Here is a 20,870-nt window from a genome sequence, read left to right as displayed (position 1 = left end):
ATTTTATATTTGAGTTACAGTAACTTTATTTTACTTATGACAAGTAACTAATTAAGTGAATAATTGGATTTAATTTATAAGATATTTTATATATAACTAATTAATGGTGAACCTAATAGTATAGTTATTATATATTAAGATAGAGGAGAGAAGAAAGGATCAAGATTCGTTCACATCTTTATTATAGTAAAAGAAAGAAAGTCTCTTACTCTCTTTTCTCGCTCAAAATAAGGGTACTTATGTAACTTTATTTTATCATAATTATTCTAAATTTTATTTTTTTAATTTAATAAATTATAAACCTTTAATACTTCTGAATAGAAGAAAAATCCTTCCTCTTCCTCTTTGTTTTATACGTTTCTCATCAAATTGCTTCCACTTTGTCTTTCACTCAAAGAAGTAATTATGGATATTTATTTCTTATGCATTGATTACAACTTTTCAATGTTAATTGATAATTCTTATTAACAAACAAATATTGCACGAGATCTGAACCCAATCATATAATATCATAAACCCTTCCTCTTCCTCTCTGCTTCATACGTTTCCCATCAAATTGTCTGCACTTTGTCTTCTACTCAGAGAAGCAATTATGGATGTCTATTTCTTATGTATTGGTTGTAGTTTTTCAATGCCAATTGATTTCAACTATCTTCTAATTTTTAAGACATTTTTCTTTTCAAAACTTCATTCTGATTGTCCTATTCCATCATACTCTCTATTTCTAAAAATACTCTCTCCATATATACATTGTCCACTTTTTGATTTGGGTACTTTTGTACTTCTAATATGAGGATTCACACTTTCTCTATCAATCATAGGAAAACCATTTTTAGGTAAGCCTGTATGAAGTTTTAATTTTAAAGGTTGGTTGTTTCAATGTTGATGTATAGTGAACATATTATTAAAAGTTTTTTCCTTTTTACTTTTATCTTCTTTTTAGAGGATATGGCTCAGAGATTTACATTACTAAAGGACATTGCAGCAGAGAGAATTGATTGGAAGATAAGAGTTTGTATAATAAGATTGTAGAGGCTGCCAGAGTTTAAGAATCCATTGCAAACAAATTCCTTGGAGATGATTTTGGTGGATGAAGAGTTTTTTTTCTCATAAATTATAACAATTATAAATTTCAGTGTTGGATAATATAGTTTTTTTGTTTTTGCTTCTGTTTAAAATTTTCATCTTCACCAAAAAATTATGATTAGTAAGGATATTATTTTCAGAATCAATTACAATGATCCAATGATCTTAGTAAAGACATTGATAAATTTTTTGGCACATATGTTGTGTTTTAGAAGCTAATGTATTTTTTTACCTCTACTCTTTTAATTCTTTTTACCTATTATAATTCAAATAATAACTTTATTTTAAAACAAATGAAATTAGTCTGATCCAAATCTTTCAATTTTTTCTTTTTAACCAAATCCTACAACTCAATATCTTTTTAAAAAAAGACTTACCGTCACTTTTGTATGTACAAATCATTTTGTTTAAGGCTAATTACTACAATAGTCATGTTGTATTCTTGCATTTTTAATTAATGAATTTCTATGTAGTATTGTCAGATATTTCCAATTTGACCTTTCTATTTTGCTGCCAACTCATTACATGTCCTTCACTGCAATTTTTTCTTTTGATAATATTGTTTTAACATGAATGAAAAGTATTTATACATAACTCCCAGCACTTTTTAACATGATTGATATTACCTTTTAAGTTGTTGCAGAATTTTAGATGATTGATATTACTTTTATTAAAGGTATTTATTCTATATAATATTTTTGTTTCAGCTCCGTTTTTGCTATAAAAGAGAATAAATATTAGCCTTTTTAAGTATATTTCTTTAGTTCTTGATTTTTTATTCATATTAATATATCATCCTTTACTTAATAGTCTTTCCTTAATAGTTATTAATTCTGGATTATATTCAAAATTTGTTTGCCATATAAGAAAATAGATATTAGTTTATTTCTTTAGTTTGTTAATTTGCTTATTCGATTCAATTAAGATATATGAAATAATGTTTTTAATCAATTTGTTCCTGTTGTGTTGTGTTGTTGAATTTCTACCTATTTTACATTTAAGATAATAGTTGTATTGATTTATACATTTCCTTTAGAATAAATGAGAATATAGGTGATATTTCACGAGTTATTATGTTGTATTGATTTAGGAAGTAGTTTTCTTTTTTTATTGTGTTATTATTAAATGTTACATTTATTTAAAATTTTTATTTTATGTTTTCAGTTTCATTTTGAAGGCTAAATAATCTCTGTTATTTGGTTTTCAATAGCTTTAAGATGTGTGGGAGAAATTGTTTTGACAGTTGCATCAAGTGGAATAGCAGCTTTGCTAATTTCCAGTGGCAAGATAGCACATTCTAGATTTGCTATTCCAATTAATGTGGATGAGGACTCTACTTGCAATATTAAACAGGGAAGCCATTTAGCTCAATTGATAATTAAAGCTAAATTGATAATATGGGATGAAGCTCCCATGACTCATAAATATTGTTTTGAAGCAATTGATAGAATTTTTAGAGATATTATGCGATTTACTAATATTGATAGTTTCAATCTCCCATTTGGAGGAAAGGTGGTAATTTTAGACAGATTTTACCTATAATTCCTAAAGGGACAAGACAAGATATTGTCAATGCCAGCATTAGTGCTTCTTATCTTTGGAAATTTTGCGAGGTTCTCACTTTGACAAAAAAAACATGAGACTTCAGACTACCTATTCAATTTCTAATGCAGTAGAGATTAAAAAAATTTCAGATTGGGTGTTGAGCATCGGTGATGGAACTGTTGTTCAAGGAGATGATAAAGAAATGAACACTGAATTTCTTGAAGATTTACTTATAAAGAATACATTGACAAAAAACATGAGACTTTAGACTACCAATTTAATTTCTAATGCTGTAGAGATTAAAAAATTTCAAATTGGGTGTTAAGCATCGGTGATGGAACTATAGGTCAAGGAGATGATGAAGAAATAAACATTAAATTTCCTGAAGATTTGCTTATAAAGAATACAGGTGACCCTCTTTCATTAATTGTTGATAGCACTTATCCATCATTGTTGGGAAACATGACTGACCACACGTTTTTCCAACATAGAGCCATATTAGCACCAACAAATGAAATTGTTAACCAATTAAATGATTACATACTAACATTGATTCCTGGAGAATTAAAGTCATATTTGAGTTCAGATAGTACATGTTCTATTGAAGGGCATTTAGGTACACCTGATGATGTTCATACCCTTGGATTCCTTAATATTATCACTACTTCTAGACTTCTAAATAATGAGGTGAAATTGAAAGTTGGTGTTCCGATAATGTTGTTGAGAAATATAGATCAATCTTCTAGGTTGTGTAATGAAACTAGACTTATCATAACTCAATTGGGTAAATATGTTTTGGAGGCAAAAGTGATATCAGGTAGTAATATTGGACAAAAGGTTTTTATTCCTCGATTGTCCTTAATTCCATCAAATAAGAGAATTCCTTTTAAATTTCAACGTAGACAATTTTCAATAAATGTTTCCTTTGCCATGACAATAAATAAAAGTCAAGGACAATCATTGAAGCATGTTGACATCTATCTTTCACAACCTATTTTCGCAATATCTCGAGTCACATCTCGTAGTGGTCTGAAAATTCTTATTTGTGATGATGAGATAAATGGTTCAACATCTACCACTAATGTAGTTTATAAAGAAATCTTCCAGACTCTGACATAGGTAACTTGCATTTTTTTATAATAACATTATAAAAGGAAAATATGTCTACTTTAGTTCTAATTTTACCAATTTTTCAGGCATTTCGCCAAGTTTATTTTTCATGATAGATGTGTTCACGAGTCATTACAGAATTACTTTATAAGGTAAAAAGTTAATTTTGTTTCCTTCCTATTTGAATTACTACATCTTTATAGCATTTTAATATTATACCTCTTTTAAGTTAATTATAAGGTTTTTTTTCTTCAAGTTAATGCATTAGCTCATATTGTAGATGTTAATGATTTTGAAGCTAAGATACAATGCAATTTAATTTTCTTGATACTTGATATTATCATGTTTTTAATCATTTATCATTATCATTTTATTCATATATTCATATATTTTTCTTCATTGAGTTTAATTAATTTTCACAATTATATATATTAATTATTAAAATAAAATTTATTTACTATAATAATTTATTTTCCGTGGCAAAAGTCAAGTTATAATATAAAATTAGCAAAAATGAATATTTTTAATAAATTTTTATATAATTCAAATTTAATCGATATAACTATTATATTTAATAATATTATAATCATACTTATCAAATCTTAAATTATTTGAATTCTTTTAAAATATGTTATCTATCGACAAATATTTATATGTATTAATACTATTTTATATTTTATAATAAAATAATACATAAACTATCAAATAATTGTATATAATTTTATTTACTTGATCTAATTATTAATATTATTAAATATAATGATTAGATCAATTTAATTTATATTTAATAAAAAATTAAAATTATTATTTAATTATTAGGCACATAATATCAAGGATCTGATCCATAAATAAATAATTAACCATATATATATATATATATATATATATATATATATATTAAGTCTTCTTATTTAATATACATGAATAAATTAAAAATAGTAATTTACAATTGTTATATTGTTGAAAAATATAATAAATATAAAAATTAATGTTTTTCATGTTGAAATTTTAAATTATTAAAATAATTGGGAAAATCAAATCAGTAATTTTTTAAAAAAAAATTAAATGAAATAATAATTATTTAATTTTTAAAAATTAAAAAAAATTAAAAAAAGAATAAAAGATGCAGAGAAGTTGAGTGACTCAAACCTGTAGTGGGTGGTGGTATTTGGAAAAATAATGTAAATGAGTTAAAATGTTAAAATAAAATAAAAATCTGTAGTAGTTATTATGTTTATGTTTTGTATAATACTTTTTGCAACCGCCCAGTAGGTGCCAAGCCCCCAAGATTCAGGGCATGACGACAATGGTGCATCTAACTACGGCACTTTCATAAATAAAGGAAAATATTCAATCTTTCTAAAATATTTTTTTATTAATTTTCTTATTAGTTATATAAAGTATTTTTAATCTTTTGGTATATTAAATATATTTGCTTTATATTATACTTTTCCTAAAATATAATTAAAAAAAAAGTCATAAGAAAATATAACATTAAATAAAATGAAAATCCATCGTGACGAATCTGTGAGATTATTACCGGAAACACATAATATTCTCTCTCACAGACAAATTGTGGCAAATTCTAAGTACACTCTCCAAACAAACAACTTTTAAGAGAGAAAGATCAAAGATGGGAGCTGGAAGTTTCCTCAAAGTGGTTCTGAAAAATTTTGATGTTCTTGCTGGGTATGTTCTACTTTTCTATCAAAACACTTTCCTTTTCTTTTTCTTACCTACCCACTCTTAAGCAACACTACAATCTGAATTTTTCTTATGTTCTTGCTGGGCAAGTTTTAATTTTTCCTACTTTTCTAACAAAGCAAATTCATTTTGTTGCTCTTATCTATTCACTGTATAACACGCCACTCTCTGTCTCGGAAATTATTTCTAAAACGAATTTTGATTATGTTTCCACAGGGCTTCACAAATCACAATCTTACAACAATGGATAAAATAACCAAAAAAATAAAATAAAATATTTCAGTGTGCTTTTTCTTTGTCTGTTAACTGATGATCCTTTTTGGCTATTGGGTTTCTTCTGCAGGCCTGTGCTTAGTCTTGCGTATCCTCTGTAAGTGCACACAGGACAACGTGTTAATGTGTTACTTTTTGTTTTTCAAGGATTAACGGTGTTTTTATTTCCTGAAAAAAGAAAAGTCAAATTTTGGTTTTAGTCTCTGAATTTTAAGACCAATAGTTTTTGCCCATGTATTCTGGGAAAAATCCAAAATACTAGTCCCTAAAACTAACATTTTTCTCCCGTGCAAAGATTAAAGTTTGGGTATTTCAAAAAGTATATGGGGACTAATTAATGGTTTAAAAGACGGGGACAAGATAATGGATGTGGCTCAGTTGGCAACATACATGCTGAGCTTGTAGGAAAACCTGGTTTTGATTTTGCAGAACATATCATTTTTAAGGGAATGTTTGAATACTTTTCTTAAAGCCTTTCTAGAAGTAAAAGAAAGGGAAAAATAAATAAATATTTTTTTCTATAAACTAAAATTAATTGGTACGGCATTTAAGCTAATATAAGACTATAGGAGTGCTTGTATAAATTAGTTAATTTTTGGAAAATTTTATTTTATTTATTCTTTAATTTTTTTTTCTCTTAAAAGTGTTTATTTATCCAAATAGATTCTATGTTCTAAGTGTGTTGAAATCCTGGACCGAGTATAGTCTTATAGTCAGCTCAAAGGATCGAACGTTGTAGAAATATATTGGAGTCCTACAAAAGAGCAAAAGTTCCTAATTACAGTGGTTGTAAAAAAGTGTGGAACAAAACTAAAAATACCACTAGCCCTTTTATAATGTTCTGATTCTTTTTTATTATTATTTATTTTGCTGGCTCTTATAACGTGTTAAGCAATAGTTTGAGATTAGATTAATTCATGCTTTGTGATTTCTTTGAATAATGCCTCAGATATGCATCAGTTAGGGCAATTGAGAGCAAGTCTCCGATTGATGACCAGCAATGGCTCACCTATTGGGTTCTCTATTCCTTGATCACCCTCTTTGAACTTACTTTTGCCAAAGTCCTTGAATGGTAATTTTGCCTTAACCTCTGAAACCTTTTTTTCTGGTTTTTCTTGTTGCTTACCTGATCTGGGTGCCCAATAAATTTGATGAAAAACATGAGATTTTGATGCGGAGTGGTTATTGTTACAAGGGTTGTAGCTTCTTTTGGATGTTGTTGATTTGGAGCTATAGGTTATGGCTAGAGCAATTTAAGAAAGAAATGTGTTTGTTTATTAGTGAAGTCTCATGGTAGCTAAGTTTACCAATATAATTCATACTAGATTGAACACTGTTTTGTAATGTTAGTAAAAGTGTTAGAAAACCTATATCTAAAGATCTACAGTTTCTGTTCTGTTTTACATGGAGTACGGAATCAGGACACAAATGAAATTGAATGTTGAGTTTGGTTTTGCTTTGAGTACTCTGTTTATTTGAGCTACAAAAGCCATATCTAACCTTGTCCATTGTATTAGTGTTCGAAGATGGACATCAAGACACAAATGAAATTGAATGTTGAGTTTTCCTTTGCTTTGAGTATTCTGTTTATTTGAGCTGCAAAATCTATATATTATCTTGTTCAATTTATTAGTGTTAGAAAATGCAGTCATAAATGTATAGTAGTAAAAGTTTAAAGTAAAGGGATTACTGTTGCATTGATAGACCATATAAGAACAATGCAAGTGTGCTTATAAAATAAATGTGAACTGTGATGCATTATCTGTGTGAGAAATGTTAGAAACATGCTCTCTAACACACTCCTTTGAACTTACACTTTCTTATAGATTGAAATTTATTAAAATTACAAAATTGTGTACGTCCTACATCTTATTTAATGAACTTCTCTTATGATTTTTGTAGTTCTCGATTAATTTTGACAAACAGTAGAGTAAGAAAGAAAGTGTATTGCAAAAACTCCTCTTATTTGTATTATATAAATCTTTGTATTGCAAAGAAGTGAAGAACACATTTTCTAACACATTTTTTCAACACGTTCTCTCCAATGAATTGAAATTCAAGTAAGTCCCATTAGTTTGGAAATGAAACCCACATATTCAATGATATACGACATGTTTGAAAATCCGTTTTTTCAATGAAAACATAAAATCACTCTTTCCAAAGCATCAAAATACAAAATAAGTTTTTCTCTCTTTTCCGTTCAACGTAAGTTTACAAATTTTTAACGACAAAACAAACACACATAGTCATGAATTTCATCAAAAAGTGTTAAAAGAGTTTGATAGCATCAAATGGGAAATGAGACCCACATATTTGATGAGATCAGCATTGCTATTGTATTTATATTGTCCTGAATATATGTAGAGATAATTAGGCCGGGGCAAATACTAGACTGCTTGTGGTTAAACTCTCAAGCTATTATCAAGCGAGTTTAGTTCAGTTGGTTGAACAATGTGCATGAGTGGTTGTAAGTTCTCGGTATTGTGTTCAATTCCTACTTATCTCAATCTATTACAGGCTTCCAATCTGGCCATATGCAAAGCTGATCCTTACTTGCTGGTTGGTCATTCCTTACTTCAGCGGCGCAGCCTATGTTTATGAGCACTATGTTAGACCTTTCTTTGTCAACCCTCAGAACGTTAACATCTGGTATGTCCCTAGCAAAAAGGACTCCTTAGGTAAGCCAGAGGACATTCTCACAGCCGCGGAGAAGTACATTGAGGAGCATGGAACTGAAGCATTTGAGAATATGATTAACAAGGTATTTTCATGTGTAAAATTTGGTTATCACATAATTATGCTATCTTTTGTATCTGACCTTTTGTGCTAATGGTGCCAATCACCGCAGGCTGGTAAATCTAGGAAAAGTAGAGGGCATGCAAATGGAAGCTATTGAATGAAATCCGTTGCTATTAGCTTGTATCTATGTTTTGTGTCGTGGCTATACAACTATGGTATATAGAATTATAGAATATGGACAACAGATGTACTATACAAATTAGTTTGTTGACTCTTTTTTTTGTTGTCACCTACTCCCTACCGAGTTTGGATTGTATCGATGGATTGGTTATGAATTTTTAAACTCATCGGAAACCGATCCTTCCAAAGTTAACACTAAAAAAATTGTAATACCTGTAATTCAAGAATCGGACTACTACAATTAAAATTTAAGATGATCCAAATTAATGAATCGTGATTCATTTTAAAATTGAGCTAAAATAGAAAACAATTGTTAAAAGACTGATGAGTCCAAATATGGTATTTGTTTGTTATTACATTAAAATATGTAAATAATATAATTTGTTGACGGAGCCTTTTAGCTATTAAGTTTGAAATTTAAAATACTGTGTTGCAGCAGAGGTCCATTTTTGCCCATTGAACTTGAAAATCAACAAGGAAATTTAAAGAAAAAATGGTTAAATTCCACTGTGGCAAAAAAATGACTGAAATAACCCATCCATCCCAAATCGCAATGAAATGGGTAGAAGTGGGATTGATATTTTAGAGTTTGATTTTAAAATTGTCTAATTTTGTAATTAAATGGAAATATCATAATTCTTTATATTATCAATGCATATACTCATTTTTTGTCTTGAAAATTGGATCAAATTGATCAATCGGACCAAAAGCTCAGTTAAGTGGTCACTTAACCGGTTCAAATAAACCACATAACGCTTCCAGGGAATTTGTCAAAGAATTCAAAAATTGGTATAAAAAATTGACAGCAGATCAATGAAAGTTTATAATACATCACTTTGGTTTTTTTCCTCAAAAAATAAAATCGAACTAAAATATCATTTTTCTTTATTCCAAATGTAAACTTATTATCATTAATAAATATTGGTGTGAATTGTTGAATCTTAACTATTATGATAAAATTGTATTTTGATTTCAATTTTTAGAGAGCATCCTCAATCCTGCCAACTTTTTCATAAAAATCAATCACGTTGACCGTCTCAAGTGGCACAAATGCAATTTCAAGCATTTGCCATTCCTTTTAAAGGCAAAGTGAATCCATTTCATTCATAATTATAGAAATATAGTAAAATACATCATAACAGATAGGATAAGTTATTTGTGCCTTTGTTGGCATTAATGGCTGTTAAATGTTCTGTAGCATATTTGATTAGTTAAATTTGAAAAAGAAAAAAAAAAATCGTCTTTCACATTAATTGAATAATATGCATCATCACATGCATACAAAAACTGAATCAGAAATTGGACAAACCAAAGCAATAGAGTCATTTTGAATCAGAAATATTTTAGGCACTATCCTGAAGCCATGGCAGATAACTTCATACAGAAGAGAGGTTCCAACAAATATCAAGGGTTCAACACATCCATTTCAAAACAAATATCATTAGAAAAGTTCCTTCCTTTTGAATAGATGATCTTTATTTATTGGAATCATTAACCAGAGTAACTGATTATCCATCCAGGCTTACAAGAATAAAACAAAAGGACCATTCAACTAAAACTATGTCATTATGGCAATTCATGGCCATGGCATGGGGAAGGATTACCAGTCTTAGTCATCACAGATGGCACTATGCTTGTTTAACAAGGACCAGGCAAATATCTTGATCTTATGCATACCAGCCAGGATCTATTTGTAAGAGTAATCAAGCTTCAGTTTCTGCTTCTGCATCTGCTTCTTCTTCAGGTTCAACATTATTAATGACTTCATTAAGGTATTCCTGAGCTTCATCTAACGCTGATCCTTTTGCATCAGCAGCATACAAAATCTTCTTAATAGCTAAAGACATCTGCATTAAATAATAATAATGATAATTATTATTATTATTATTCATTTGATTTTTATTTACTTTTTAAAAATTCCTGATATTCAAAATTTCTACGATCAACCACAATCTTGAGCTATTTTGGATTACTAACTCGGGTTTAGGAATAGATTGCTTGCAAATATAAAAAACTGAAAATGGTTTCCAATATCAATACATAAGACCATCCAGCTGTATCATACCAAAGCAAACAAACATATACAGCTTAGGGAAAGTAGAGAAGAGACGGATTACAATGCATGTCAAGTTTAAAGAGGTAAAAAACACCAATTGGCAAAGATAGAGGTAAAAAGCAAAAAATATTAAATTTTCAAGTATCGTCTTCAATGTGTGAAATTGGAGTAATCATTTTTTACTGAAGTCAGCACAGACACTGGCTTCTTGAATCACCAACACTGTTGCTATTTATTTAAAGTCATTATCGTTCACCCATTGTTCAGTTTTGTCAGTAGCTACGAGTGCCATACCATTATTTAATGAGATGATTTGGGATTCAAATCTTAAACTTTCTCATAACCACTTTGGAATTTGCTAGTGCTGAGTGGGGATTTCTATTTTGATATCACATGCTTTCCAAAATTGCATTCATAGGAATTTTATTTAGAAGCATTATTTGACTAAACAAATATAGAAATTTGCAGCCCAAAGGAGACCAAACCTTATCCCATCCACCTAACCAAACTTTTGAATGAAATAAAGACATCAAGACAACTGGTTCAAAAAGATTTGGGTTTATTTAAGAAAAGAATTTTATTTAGAATAGCACTACAATGTAGCACAATTCTCCATATTCCAGAACAGTTCGAGAGGTTATGCTCCTTCCCAACAATCCAGACTAACTCCACACCAAAAACCTTATTCACTACCAGCTAGGTCTGATATAATATAGCCCACAACTCTTTTCTAACAATCTATAACAAATTTCTAAGTTTACTAATGAACACAATTCTGTTTATTTGGCCTCATCGTTAGCTGGCATGTACCCACTTCTCTTGTCATAAATACTTTTAAATAGGGTCTGCTATCAATACTCCCAAGTTGAAAATTGGGAAAACTCTACTGTATAGAACTGAGTTGCTAGCATGAATTTTCACAACCTGGCAAGCCATGCCACTTTGATCACCCTTCACTATCTTACCTTGGATCCAGTACCTCTTGTGGTTGAGTTCGTTACTCCCAAAATATTTGGTCAAGTCTGCTGACAGTGGTTAGAGTCATGTTGAGCCACAAATGATTTTTTTCAAGAGGGACACATGGAACACAGGATGGACTCTGCTAGGGAGATGGTAGATGCAAAAGATTTTGTAGTCTATTTCCAATTTCTTTTTCTATCTTACCTATAAGCCAAAACTTCAAATACACCACCCGATCGCCTTGAAATTCCACATCTCTACTCTTAACAGCTTGTGATTTCACATGCTGCTGGGCTCCTAGTTCAGCTTAAACTGCTGAAGTTTATCATCTCAGTCCTTTGTTAACACCCTTTTCAACAAAGATATATTACCTTAAAAGAAGAGGAGGACCACGACCATACAAGGCCTAAAAGAGTGTCATCTTTGCTGAATTATTGTAATTGGTATTAAACCAAAACTCTGCCCACCCAAACCAAAAGGGTTACTACTTGGGATTGGAACCTAAAAAAACATAAGTTTCCAAACATCTGTTAATGACCTTAGTTTGATACCCATCCATTTACGGATGGTATGTGCCCATGTGGTACTTTATTTCAGCCTTGAGACAGCTTGTTTGAACAATTTGATAGGTAACACGTTGTTGGGGATACTGGGCCACAGTTAGGAGCAAGCAAATAAAGAGAAGTGGTAAGGGTAGGATGGGCATAACAGAGGACAACAGGCAATTGATGAGTGAAGAGACAGAAACAATTCTATATAGAAGGAGGTGGGATATTGGAAGGTATGGGAGCATTTGCAAAGATCATTGAGGAATAGTTGAGAGTAGTAATCAGTCCTTTCTCAGTGCAAGGGTTCTTTCTCTACTTATTTCTACCATTTTTTGTTGAAAGGAGCATGGTTCCCACTCAAGATTTTGGTCTTCATATAGTTTGTGTTTTCAATACAGCAACAGAAGATCAATCCTCTGGACTTGGTAACAGTGACTACTTCCCTATAAATAATAGGCTCAGTTCTTATTTTTCAATTTGGTTACTATCACAATTCATCCTAAAATTGGCCAACAAACAATTGATCTCGGTCCATGATGATAAAGGAGGGAAAACCCTGAACTATAAATTTCAATATGAAAATAGCGCCACATCCTTGGCTGCAAAAGGATGACTTAGAAGAATAAAATGAGTATTTAGTGAGACAATCTACACCAACCAAAATGTTGTCCTTAAAATGAGTCTATTTAGTGAGATTAGCAAAATTTTATCCTTCCCTTTCCCTTATGCTTTTGTTAATATCACTCTAAACTTGTTACATTGGGCAACATCACAGTTCTCAATAAAGGATTTAATATCCTTCTTCATACCCTCCCAATTCCCAAAAACTAAGGCAGCTATCCTCTTGTTGGTCCAAATCTGTAAGAAACCAAGAATTAGGAAAGAGAAAGAAAAGAAAGATTTTATTGAGTATGTTGAAAAGAAAACAAAATAGGAGAGAAATATCCAAGAGCTTCCCCTTCACAAATGATTTCTCCTTTCGCAAAGAGCCAATGCTCAATTTACAAATGTGAACAAATCTGAATCTCCCCACCACCAAGTAACCTCCTATTTATAGATGTGATGGGCCTAGCCCATGATATCTTTCTAACTAATAACTATTCTAATTACCTTTATTATATATCCCTACAAAATCTATCCAGAATGCACCCCCACCCATCACAGAATTCTGAAACTGCTAAAAAACAAGAGGATTCAGGAAGAACATGTGGGTAAATACTAATTAATTCTCATAGAGAAGTATCTTTTCAACAGCTCGGAATCAGAACTTGAAACAATTTCCACAGCTTGCAAATCCCCCTGTATCTCTGCTTCAAAACCTTCCCATTCATCACATAGAACAGTATAGATGGCTGCATAAAATGGCTTGACAATGCATTGGCTACCTTGTAATTCCCGGGTTTATATTGAATTTGAATATCAAATCCCAGTAGCTTTGGTGGCCACTTGAATTGATCCTCACTCACCACCCTCTGTTCTGTTAATAATTTTCAAGCTTCTTAGGTCTATAAGTATGATGAAGAACATAACCATGACATAGTGTCTTCATTTTTGGACCACTATAATGGCAATCAACTCCCTTCCATATACTGACTTTATTAAGCTTATTATGATAGCAGATATGTGATGATCTCCCATCCTGTTAACAAACAGCACCTAAGCCTTTGTTAGAGGCATCAGTCTCCACCATGAATGTCTTAGAAAAATCTGGGGCAGCCAGTGCTAGTAGAGCTTCCATCGCTTTTATCAAGGTTTCAAAAGCTTGTTGGGATACCATGGAGTAATGGAACTTATCCTCCTTCAATAATTCAGTCAGAGGTATTTTTCCATAGTCTTTGACAAAATCACATACAGTAGCCTATGAGGCCTAGAAATCTATGAAAAACCTTGGCATCTTTAGGTACTGGCCACTGCTGCACTGCCTCTATTTTCATAGGGTCAACCACCACTGCATTAGATGAAACACCATGGCCCCAAGTACAATTGTTATTATCCACCAAATCATGTCTTCATGGCAGCTGATCAAAATGGCTCCAAAGATGCTGTATAAGGCTTCTTTCATATGGGCTATAATATAAATCAAAACATCATCAAAAACACCAAAACAAACATCTTAAAAACAGTTTTAGTATTTCATTCACAGGTGACTGAAAAGCGGAACTGTGGAAGGTGCATTAGTGAGTCTAAAGAACATAACTAGGAACTTATAATGGCCATCATGGGTATGAAAAGCTGTTTTTTGATTCATTCTAATTTTTTGATGATACATTAACTTCTCATTTCAGTTTTCTGATGAGGGTACCAGTAAGGGCAAAAATTAGGAATCGATGTTCCCTCCTTCAAGGTAATAGCATGACAATAGTCTCCTAGTACATGGTAGACCTTGTGACTCTTGAAATAACTCATCAAATTCGTGTAATACCAATTGGAGACTTGGAGCTGCTCTGACAAGTGTGGGAAGTGATATTGCTACGTTACAAAGAGATGGATCCCCTTTAATGATGTATTTCTTCCAACTACTCCAACCCCAAAACTATATTAACACCATCCAAAGCAAAAAGGTAGCAGAATTTTCAGCCCTGCAACTGTATTTTCAGCCCCCAACACATCCCTTTAATTTTCATGGTATACCCATCTCCAACCTTCACCCAATATGGAGGGTTCCCTTGATTTGTAGCTCAAGTTCTGCCACCAATTGTTGAGGGGAGAAATTGTGTGTCCTCCACAATCTACCAAGGCTGGCACTTCCTTATTGCCAATCATACCACATAGTTTAAGAATTTATTAGGATGTGAGCCCAACCATAATCTTTTAAGATCCAGCTGCACTGTTTTTTCTTCTCATTGCAAAATATCATCTACATAGTTTTTGGCCCCCATGTTTGCCAGTTCATACGTCATCATTACCCCCAAGATGCTTATCCTCGCAAACATGCTCAGAAACAAACTTGTCACAAGTAAAGCAAAACCCTTTCTCCTCTCCATGTACTCCGCATTAAGCAATTGCCTGAATTTTCTCCCTTTATTATTAACGCTCTTTATTCTTTCTGCAGCCTTATCATTAGGTTTGACCAACCGAACCCCATGCTAAATTCCTCGTTTACTATCACTCTTGGAATAGGTTGTAATTCCCCTTCTATTACTACCTGGATTCTCCCCAAATCACATTGATCTCCTACTTCCTGAGTGATTGAATTCCTCTGTACTGCACGCTGCCCAGCTAATTACAACAAGATCTCCTCCTCTTGCAGCTTAAGCAGTTTCCAGGGATTCTTTTACCATCTAGGGTCTGTGTAAACCTCACAGATTCCTCCAAAAAACTTTGGAGTCTCCAGCCTCTTTGTCACCATCTTTGCTACATAATTGAGGTCTCAGCATGTCCATGGCTCCAAGATCATAGCTTTAATACCAGTTGATACAACTGGTTCAAAAAGAATTGGGTTAATTGAAGAAATAATTTTCTTCGGAACAGAACAATTTGAGGGGTTCTGGTCCCTCCAAACAATTCAGACTAACTCCACACCAAAAAAAAAATAATTCTCTACCAGCTAGGTCTAATACAGCCTATAACTATAACAACCCTCTAACTGTACTAACCAACACTTCTGTTCCCCCTTCTCCTAACATAACCCTTTTACTTAGGGTTCTGCTATCACAAACAAATACTTGTCATTTGCCAAAACCAGACTATATTAACTAGCCACTTCTGCATCGCTTATTTCCCCCAATTCCAGTCAACAAAGTTATTAGGAAATTTAGATAGAAGAAAATCATTGAATGGATCATGAGAATAGAACTTGATATTATATACTGAAGCAAAATATAGTTAGAGATGACCACAAGCACACTGAAAAGTAATAGATGTCTTAAATCCATTGTGAATAAAAATAACTAAACTGCAATGCAAGCCTTCTTTAGAATTCTTACAGGATCGTTCTCCAGTTCTGTAGCCTGACAAAGAATTTCTATATCCCTTAGTTTAGCAAAGTAAAAGTCTCTTTCTTTTTCCAAGTGATCCACTGAGAGTTTGAGATCAGAAACCTGAGAAATAGAAAACAGAAAAATTAACAATGAAAAAACTATAAAGATAATTTTTTTACTAAATTATTACAAGACAAGCTTCCAACATCAATACCAATATAAGAACTAAGATTGTAATGGCTGTATTATATGCCATCAGGAGTAAGAATCGGTAAAATCAACAGTGTCTACATACTAAGTGCATGTAGCAATTTCCTTCTTACAGAATTTTACAACAAGATAAAGACTTTCCTTGGCAACTTAATATGTATCAAGATATGCCTCACTGCTTAGAGGTTTATCTTGTAAGACATGTCTATAACCATCGCAGATCACAGGCAGAGCAAACACTGCGAACCAAATCTTCTTACTCATACCTGCTTGGACAAAGCCTGAATCTCTGCTGAAGCCCCATCAGCTCCTCCACTTGACCTTGATTGCTTGGACCCTTCACTCAAAAATTCATAAACCCAAAACCGGAAACAGAAAAGGATTAGGGAGAAAAGAAGAGTAACATGGAAAAATCATCATGAAAAAAATGCAAAACCATTTACGATCAAAGACACCACCAATAAGAAAACCAAAGGCTCGGTTCATACTGAATGAGTCGCCTGAACTGGGATGATTCATAGTATTTGTTTGAAGGGATTTTGCACTCTTTAGAGTCTTAACATTTCTGTCCTTTGCACCCTTACCCCTACGCTCCACAGGATTGTAGTTCCTAAAACAAAAGTGGAAAGGATGTGACAAAATATACTGAAAAGAACATATATGCATAACCAGCATGACTTAATATTGAATATCCAAATATCAGTAAAAATATGCACAAGTTTAAATAAAATTGAATGTTGACTATGCTAGAATAGACCAACAGTGAATGACAAAAACCCACATCATTATTAAAATAAATAATATAAGAACTAAACAATAAACATACTAATTTGAAAAGAAGAAAAAAATGTAAAATCATAACAAAATTTCAAACCTTTTTCAGTTTTTCTCTCCCTAAAACTTTTGATTTTGAAATGTGTGATAAGTCAGTTCTATGATATAGATCAAAATGAAATTCTCCTTTGAATCTGGAATTTAAGAACACCCACTACCATGGCTATCCTTATAAATAAAAGAGGTATATGGTCAAGTGACCCCAAAACTTTCAACTTCTTTTTAACACTAAAAGCTGAACATCTCATTATATTGGGAACATTGTGGCTATGCTGTAGACCAGAGTTCATATGTAGTAAAATGAGCTCTGGTTTCCCACTATCATCTTAAGGCACAGATGAGCCAAAGTCTTCCAAAGAGCACGGAAATGGCTTAACCTACCAATAACATCTACAATGCAACAATACTCACACAAATATATATATATATATATATATATATATATATATATAACACAAATGCAAACTCATTTCACGTGTTCTGGGAATCAGTTTCTCATGTTCCTAAATATCTTTCTTCTATTTTGATTAAAGAAATCAACTCAGTGAGTGTATAACTATAAGCCTTCAGGAATAGCCACTGTGCATAGCAACTGAAACAGCCTTCTTTTCAGAAACTCAAAAGACATTAGTTTTAATTTTTTATTATTTAATATTTTTTTAAAATTATTGTACATGGCCCTTTTTTATATCGCAGAATAGATCAACACTATTGTATTTAAACTCCATATGTATTGAACATTTACCATAAGAAATGATAAAATTTTGTGTTTTTACAAGTAATATATTGGAAAGAACTCAAAAAGGCAAAGCATACTCATTCATAATGCCTCCATTTATAGAATCACAGTAACGTTTCAGCCATTGTAGGAACTCCAAGTTGTCCAAAGGTCTGCCTTTAACAAGCCTGCCAACTTCAATATGCTGCTACATGGTAATCAAGTTAGCCCAATAAATGCAAACATCAACTATTGATTGTGCCAGAGTATATATGAATTTTCAATCTCAAGCTATAATCTGAAATATTTTCACTGTTAAATCAAGAGGAACATTCACACCTGGGCATAAAATTTATGCAACAAATATAACAGGGATTGCATAGCCCAAGAAAGTAAGGAAGCTGGGATTGAGCAATAAATTAAAAATGTAAACCAAGCCGGAAAGATAACACCACAAAAATTGCAGTCCAGCAGCAATGCAGAGGCATAAGGATGCAAATTGGGGCAGAGAAAGGGGAGAGGGGAACAAAAAAATCAATCTCACTAATGTTGAATTTAAACAGAATCAAACCATTAAATTTATCCCTCCATTAGAACTTCTGTCTCTTGATAAATTAAAATCATAAAGAAGATAGTTCGAATTTCCTAGGGTGGAAGTCCAAGTGACACTTAGAGCCCTTTAGACCACTTCCACAAGCTTCCAAGTTACTAGACCGATTAGTTTGAGTGTAAAAGGCTAACCATGGTTCTCCTTGAACCATAGTTAGCCAAGCTTGCACCACAAGCCACCTCCTCACTATATAAGTCTTTTTCTTCTACACACTTAGAATCAAACCATTAAATTTACCGCTCCATTAGAACTTCTGTGTCTTGATAAATTAAAATCATAAAGAAGATAGGTTGATTTGAAACTACAACAAAGATTTTTATAAGTCATCCCACTGTTATTTCTTGCTTTCATATTCACTAAAGCAAAACTCTCGCAAGTGCCCTGCATAACAACGTGATGAGAAGAACATGTACCTTTTCAATTTTGAGCTTGTTGAACACATCCTGTAGAACTTTGTAATTCTGGATCATATCATACTCTGTCTTTGCATCAAAATTCACCTAGAACAAACTCCAAGTTTAAAATATTACTATTCATAGAAATAAAATATCAGAAGAGCATAAAAGAAGTTAAAGCAAAGTCATGTTGCCACCTTGTGCATTGGAACAACCCCTGGATATGTCATGTCCATCATCTGGCACTGCACAGCACCAGATGCAGCCTGGCCAAGACCATAAGGAATAAGCAAGAATTAACCAAAAAAATAGATTTTCATCATTAATCAATAGGCTCAATTTACTACAGCATTAACTAATCATCTTTTCTGTCATTATAATGTCCTTTGTCAAGTAATGAAATAGAATTTGTACCCCAAAATTGTTCTTTAGAAGAAAAAGTGGGACGAAAGAAAATGAAAAGTAAAATAAATTAGACAACTTCATGCAAAAACAATGGCAGTCCCATGGGATGTTCACATTTTAACACACCATTAGAACTAGCAGTCGACAAATGTTACTCAGCATCCTTAATTGTCCAAAAAATCTATTGAAATTCATGCAAAGTGTATATATTGCATAGCCTTTGAACAATTTGTAGAAACTTTAGGGGAAAAAAGGATTAAATTTAAAATTTAAAAAAAAAAAAAAAAAAAAAAAAAACAGCATACCGAACAAATAATCGTCTAAATTACAGAAACACTGAACCAGTATCCTTGAATTGAATATTTTCTTTCAAAATCCACAATGCAAACACGAAAAATCCAACAAACAGATCAAACAATTGTCATTGGTACACAAATCAACTGATTCACATTCAATTAATATCCCAGATTCCAGCATAATCCTTTAAAGTTTTATTTAATTTCGCAACAGCCCGCAAAAACTTCTAAGGAGCCTCCACTCTAACAAGTAACTCAAAATAAAATTCAGTGCAAAATCATATTCTAATTCTTTGAAGAACTCTATTTTTCAAATAAAAAATAAAAAGCAGAGATAACAATCTTCCTAATAAGAGAGAAATCGGAAATGCCATTATGTTTGAAGGAAAAAAAAATCACATGCATGTATTACAATTAGAAGTATAAACAACCAGATAAAAAAAATGGCATGGCATTCAGATAATGACATCAAAAACACACCCATCAAGAGGGGGAGAAAGGAATAAAGAAACCCCACTTCTCTAGCAAAAATAATAAAAGAATAGTTTTCTTGTTTTTATCTTTCATTGAACGTTGACAAGAACCAAAAAGAAAAGGGGTCACCTCCTCAATGCGAGTGAGATTAAGTTGAAGGCGATTGTTGATCCAATTCAGAATCTCATTTCTGCCGACAAAGTACGCACTATCCATTATGCCTATACTCGACGCCATTTTCCCCAAACAATGAACAACAACGACAACAACCCCAATGAGAAAAAAACCAACAAGGCCGTTTCTGGATAAAGGGATCAAGATTCTGGGGGCGAAATCTCAGGGTGGGGTTACACGTTTAAAGCAAAGTTTTGATTTTTTTTTTTGGGAAAAAAATAGAAAAACCGAAGAAAGTGAATTGAATGAAATATACGGACGGTGAAGAATTGATTTGATTCTTCTCTGAAAGGAAACAGAAACCGAAACAGGACAATGGGCACAACCACACCGTATCAAAAGAGAGAGAAAAAAAAAAAAAGAGCCTCTTTCTCTTTTTTCACACTCTCTTCGGACACATATAACGTTTAATATGCTCTGGCCACTGGGAGTGGGAAAACCCGTTTTTTAAATTAATAATTAATTTAATTACCGAATGAATTGTTTTAATTAACTAATTAATTAATTATTCGTTTTGTTATTTTATAACGCCGTTTCAGAATTTAGTGACAAATGGAAAGATAACGTTATATGATTACTTTTATATTTATAATAATGATATTTGTATTGATATATTTATTTTATTGATGATTA

The 20,870-nt window shown here is 32.0% G+C and overlaps 2 protein-coding genes and 1 pseudogene across 3 annotated transcripts; 2 read left to right on the top strand and 1 right to left on the bottom strand.

The window, feature by feature from the left end:
* Positions 1 to 2,271: 2,271 nt before the first annotated feature.
* Positions 2,272 to 4,906, top strand: LOC145958550 (uncharacterized; annotated as a pseudogene).
* A 363-nt stretch (positions 4,907 to 5,269) lies between these two features.
* LOC109814528 (HVA22-like protein a) lies at positions 5,270 to 8,811 on the top strand. Of its 2 annotated transcripts, XM_020378981.3 has the most exons (5): positions 5,270 to 5,430; positions 5,789 to 5,815; positions 6,668 to 6,790; positions 8,236 to 8,479; positions 8,567 to 8,811. In XM_020378981.3, exons 1-5 carry the CDS (start codon positions 5,375 to 5,377, stop codon positions 8,612 to 8,614), a joined length of 498 nt encoding a protein of 165 aa, XP_020234570.1. In that variant the 5' UTR covers positions 5,270 to 5,374; the 3' UTR covers positions 8,615 to 8,811. The 2 variants fall into 2 exon arrangements, with proteins under 2 accessions (XP_020234570.1, XP_029130430.1); XM_029274597.2 differs by lacking the exon at positions 5,789 to 5,815.
* A 1,250-nt stretch (positions 8,812 to 10,061) lies between these two features.
* Positions 10,062 to 20,612, bottom strand: LOC109814540 (microtubule-associated protein RP/EB family member 1B). Its single transcript, XM_020378994.3, has 8 exons — positions 20,193 to 20,612; positions 19,086 to 19,154; positions 18,907 to 18,993; positions 17,982 to 18,088; positions 16,820 to 16,941; positions 16,598 to 16,668; positions 16,128 to 16,241; positions 10,062 to 10,484 (listed from the first exon to the last, which is right to left on the bottom strand). The coding sequence occupies exons 1-8, from the start codon at positions 20,298 to 20,300 to the stop codon at positions 10,341 to 10,343; spliced, it is 822 nt and encodes a 273-aa protein (XP_020234583.1). The 5' UTR covers positions 20,301 to 20,612; the 3' UTR covers positions 10,062 to 10,340.
* Between the last annotated feature and the right edge of the window lie 258 nt (positions 20,613 to 20,870).

This window comes from Cajanus cajan, chromosome 6, assembly GCF_000230855.2.
Source record: "Cajanus cajan strain Asha chromosome 6, NIPB_CcT2T_4, whole genome shotgun sequence".
Classification (NCBI taxonomy): Eukaryota; Viridiplantae; Streptophyta; class Magnoliopsida; order Fabales; family Fabaceae; genus Cajanus; species Cajanus cajan.
Note: the sequence above shows the minus strand (reverse complement) of the source record. Positions and strands in the feature narration are given on the sequence as shown.

Coding starts and splice junctions, on each gene's coding strand:
- LOC109814540 (XM_020378994.3), bottom strand. CDS start 20,300: ATGGCGTCGAGTATAGGCATAATGGATAGTGCGTACTTTGTCGGCAGA. Junction 19,155..20,192: donor ATCTCACTCGCATTGAGGAG/GTGACCCCTTTT, acceptor GGTCTTGGCCAG/GCTGCATCTGGTGCTGTGCA. Junction 18,994..19,085: donor GGGTTGTTCCAATGCACAAG/GTGGCAACATGA, acceptor AGTTTGTTCTAG/GTGAATTTTGATGCAAAGAC.
- LOC109814528 (XM_020378981.3), top strand. CDS start 5,375: ATGGGAGCTGGAAGTTTCCTCAAAGTGGTTCTGAAAAATTTTGATGTT. Junction 6,791..8,235: donor TTTGCCAAAGTCCTTGAATG/GTAATTTTGCCT, acceptor AATCTATTACAG/GCTTCCAATCTGGCCATATG. Junction 8,480..8,566: donor TTGAGAATATGATTAACAAG/GTATTTTCATGT, acceptor CAATCACCGCAG/GCTGGTAAATCTAGGAAAAG.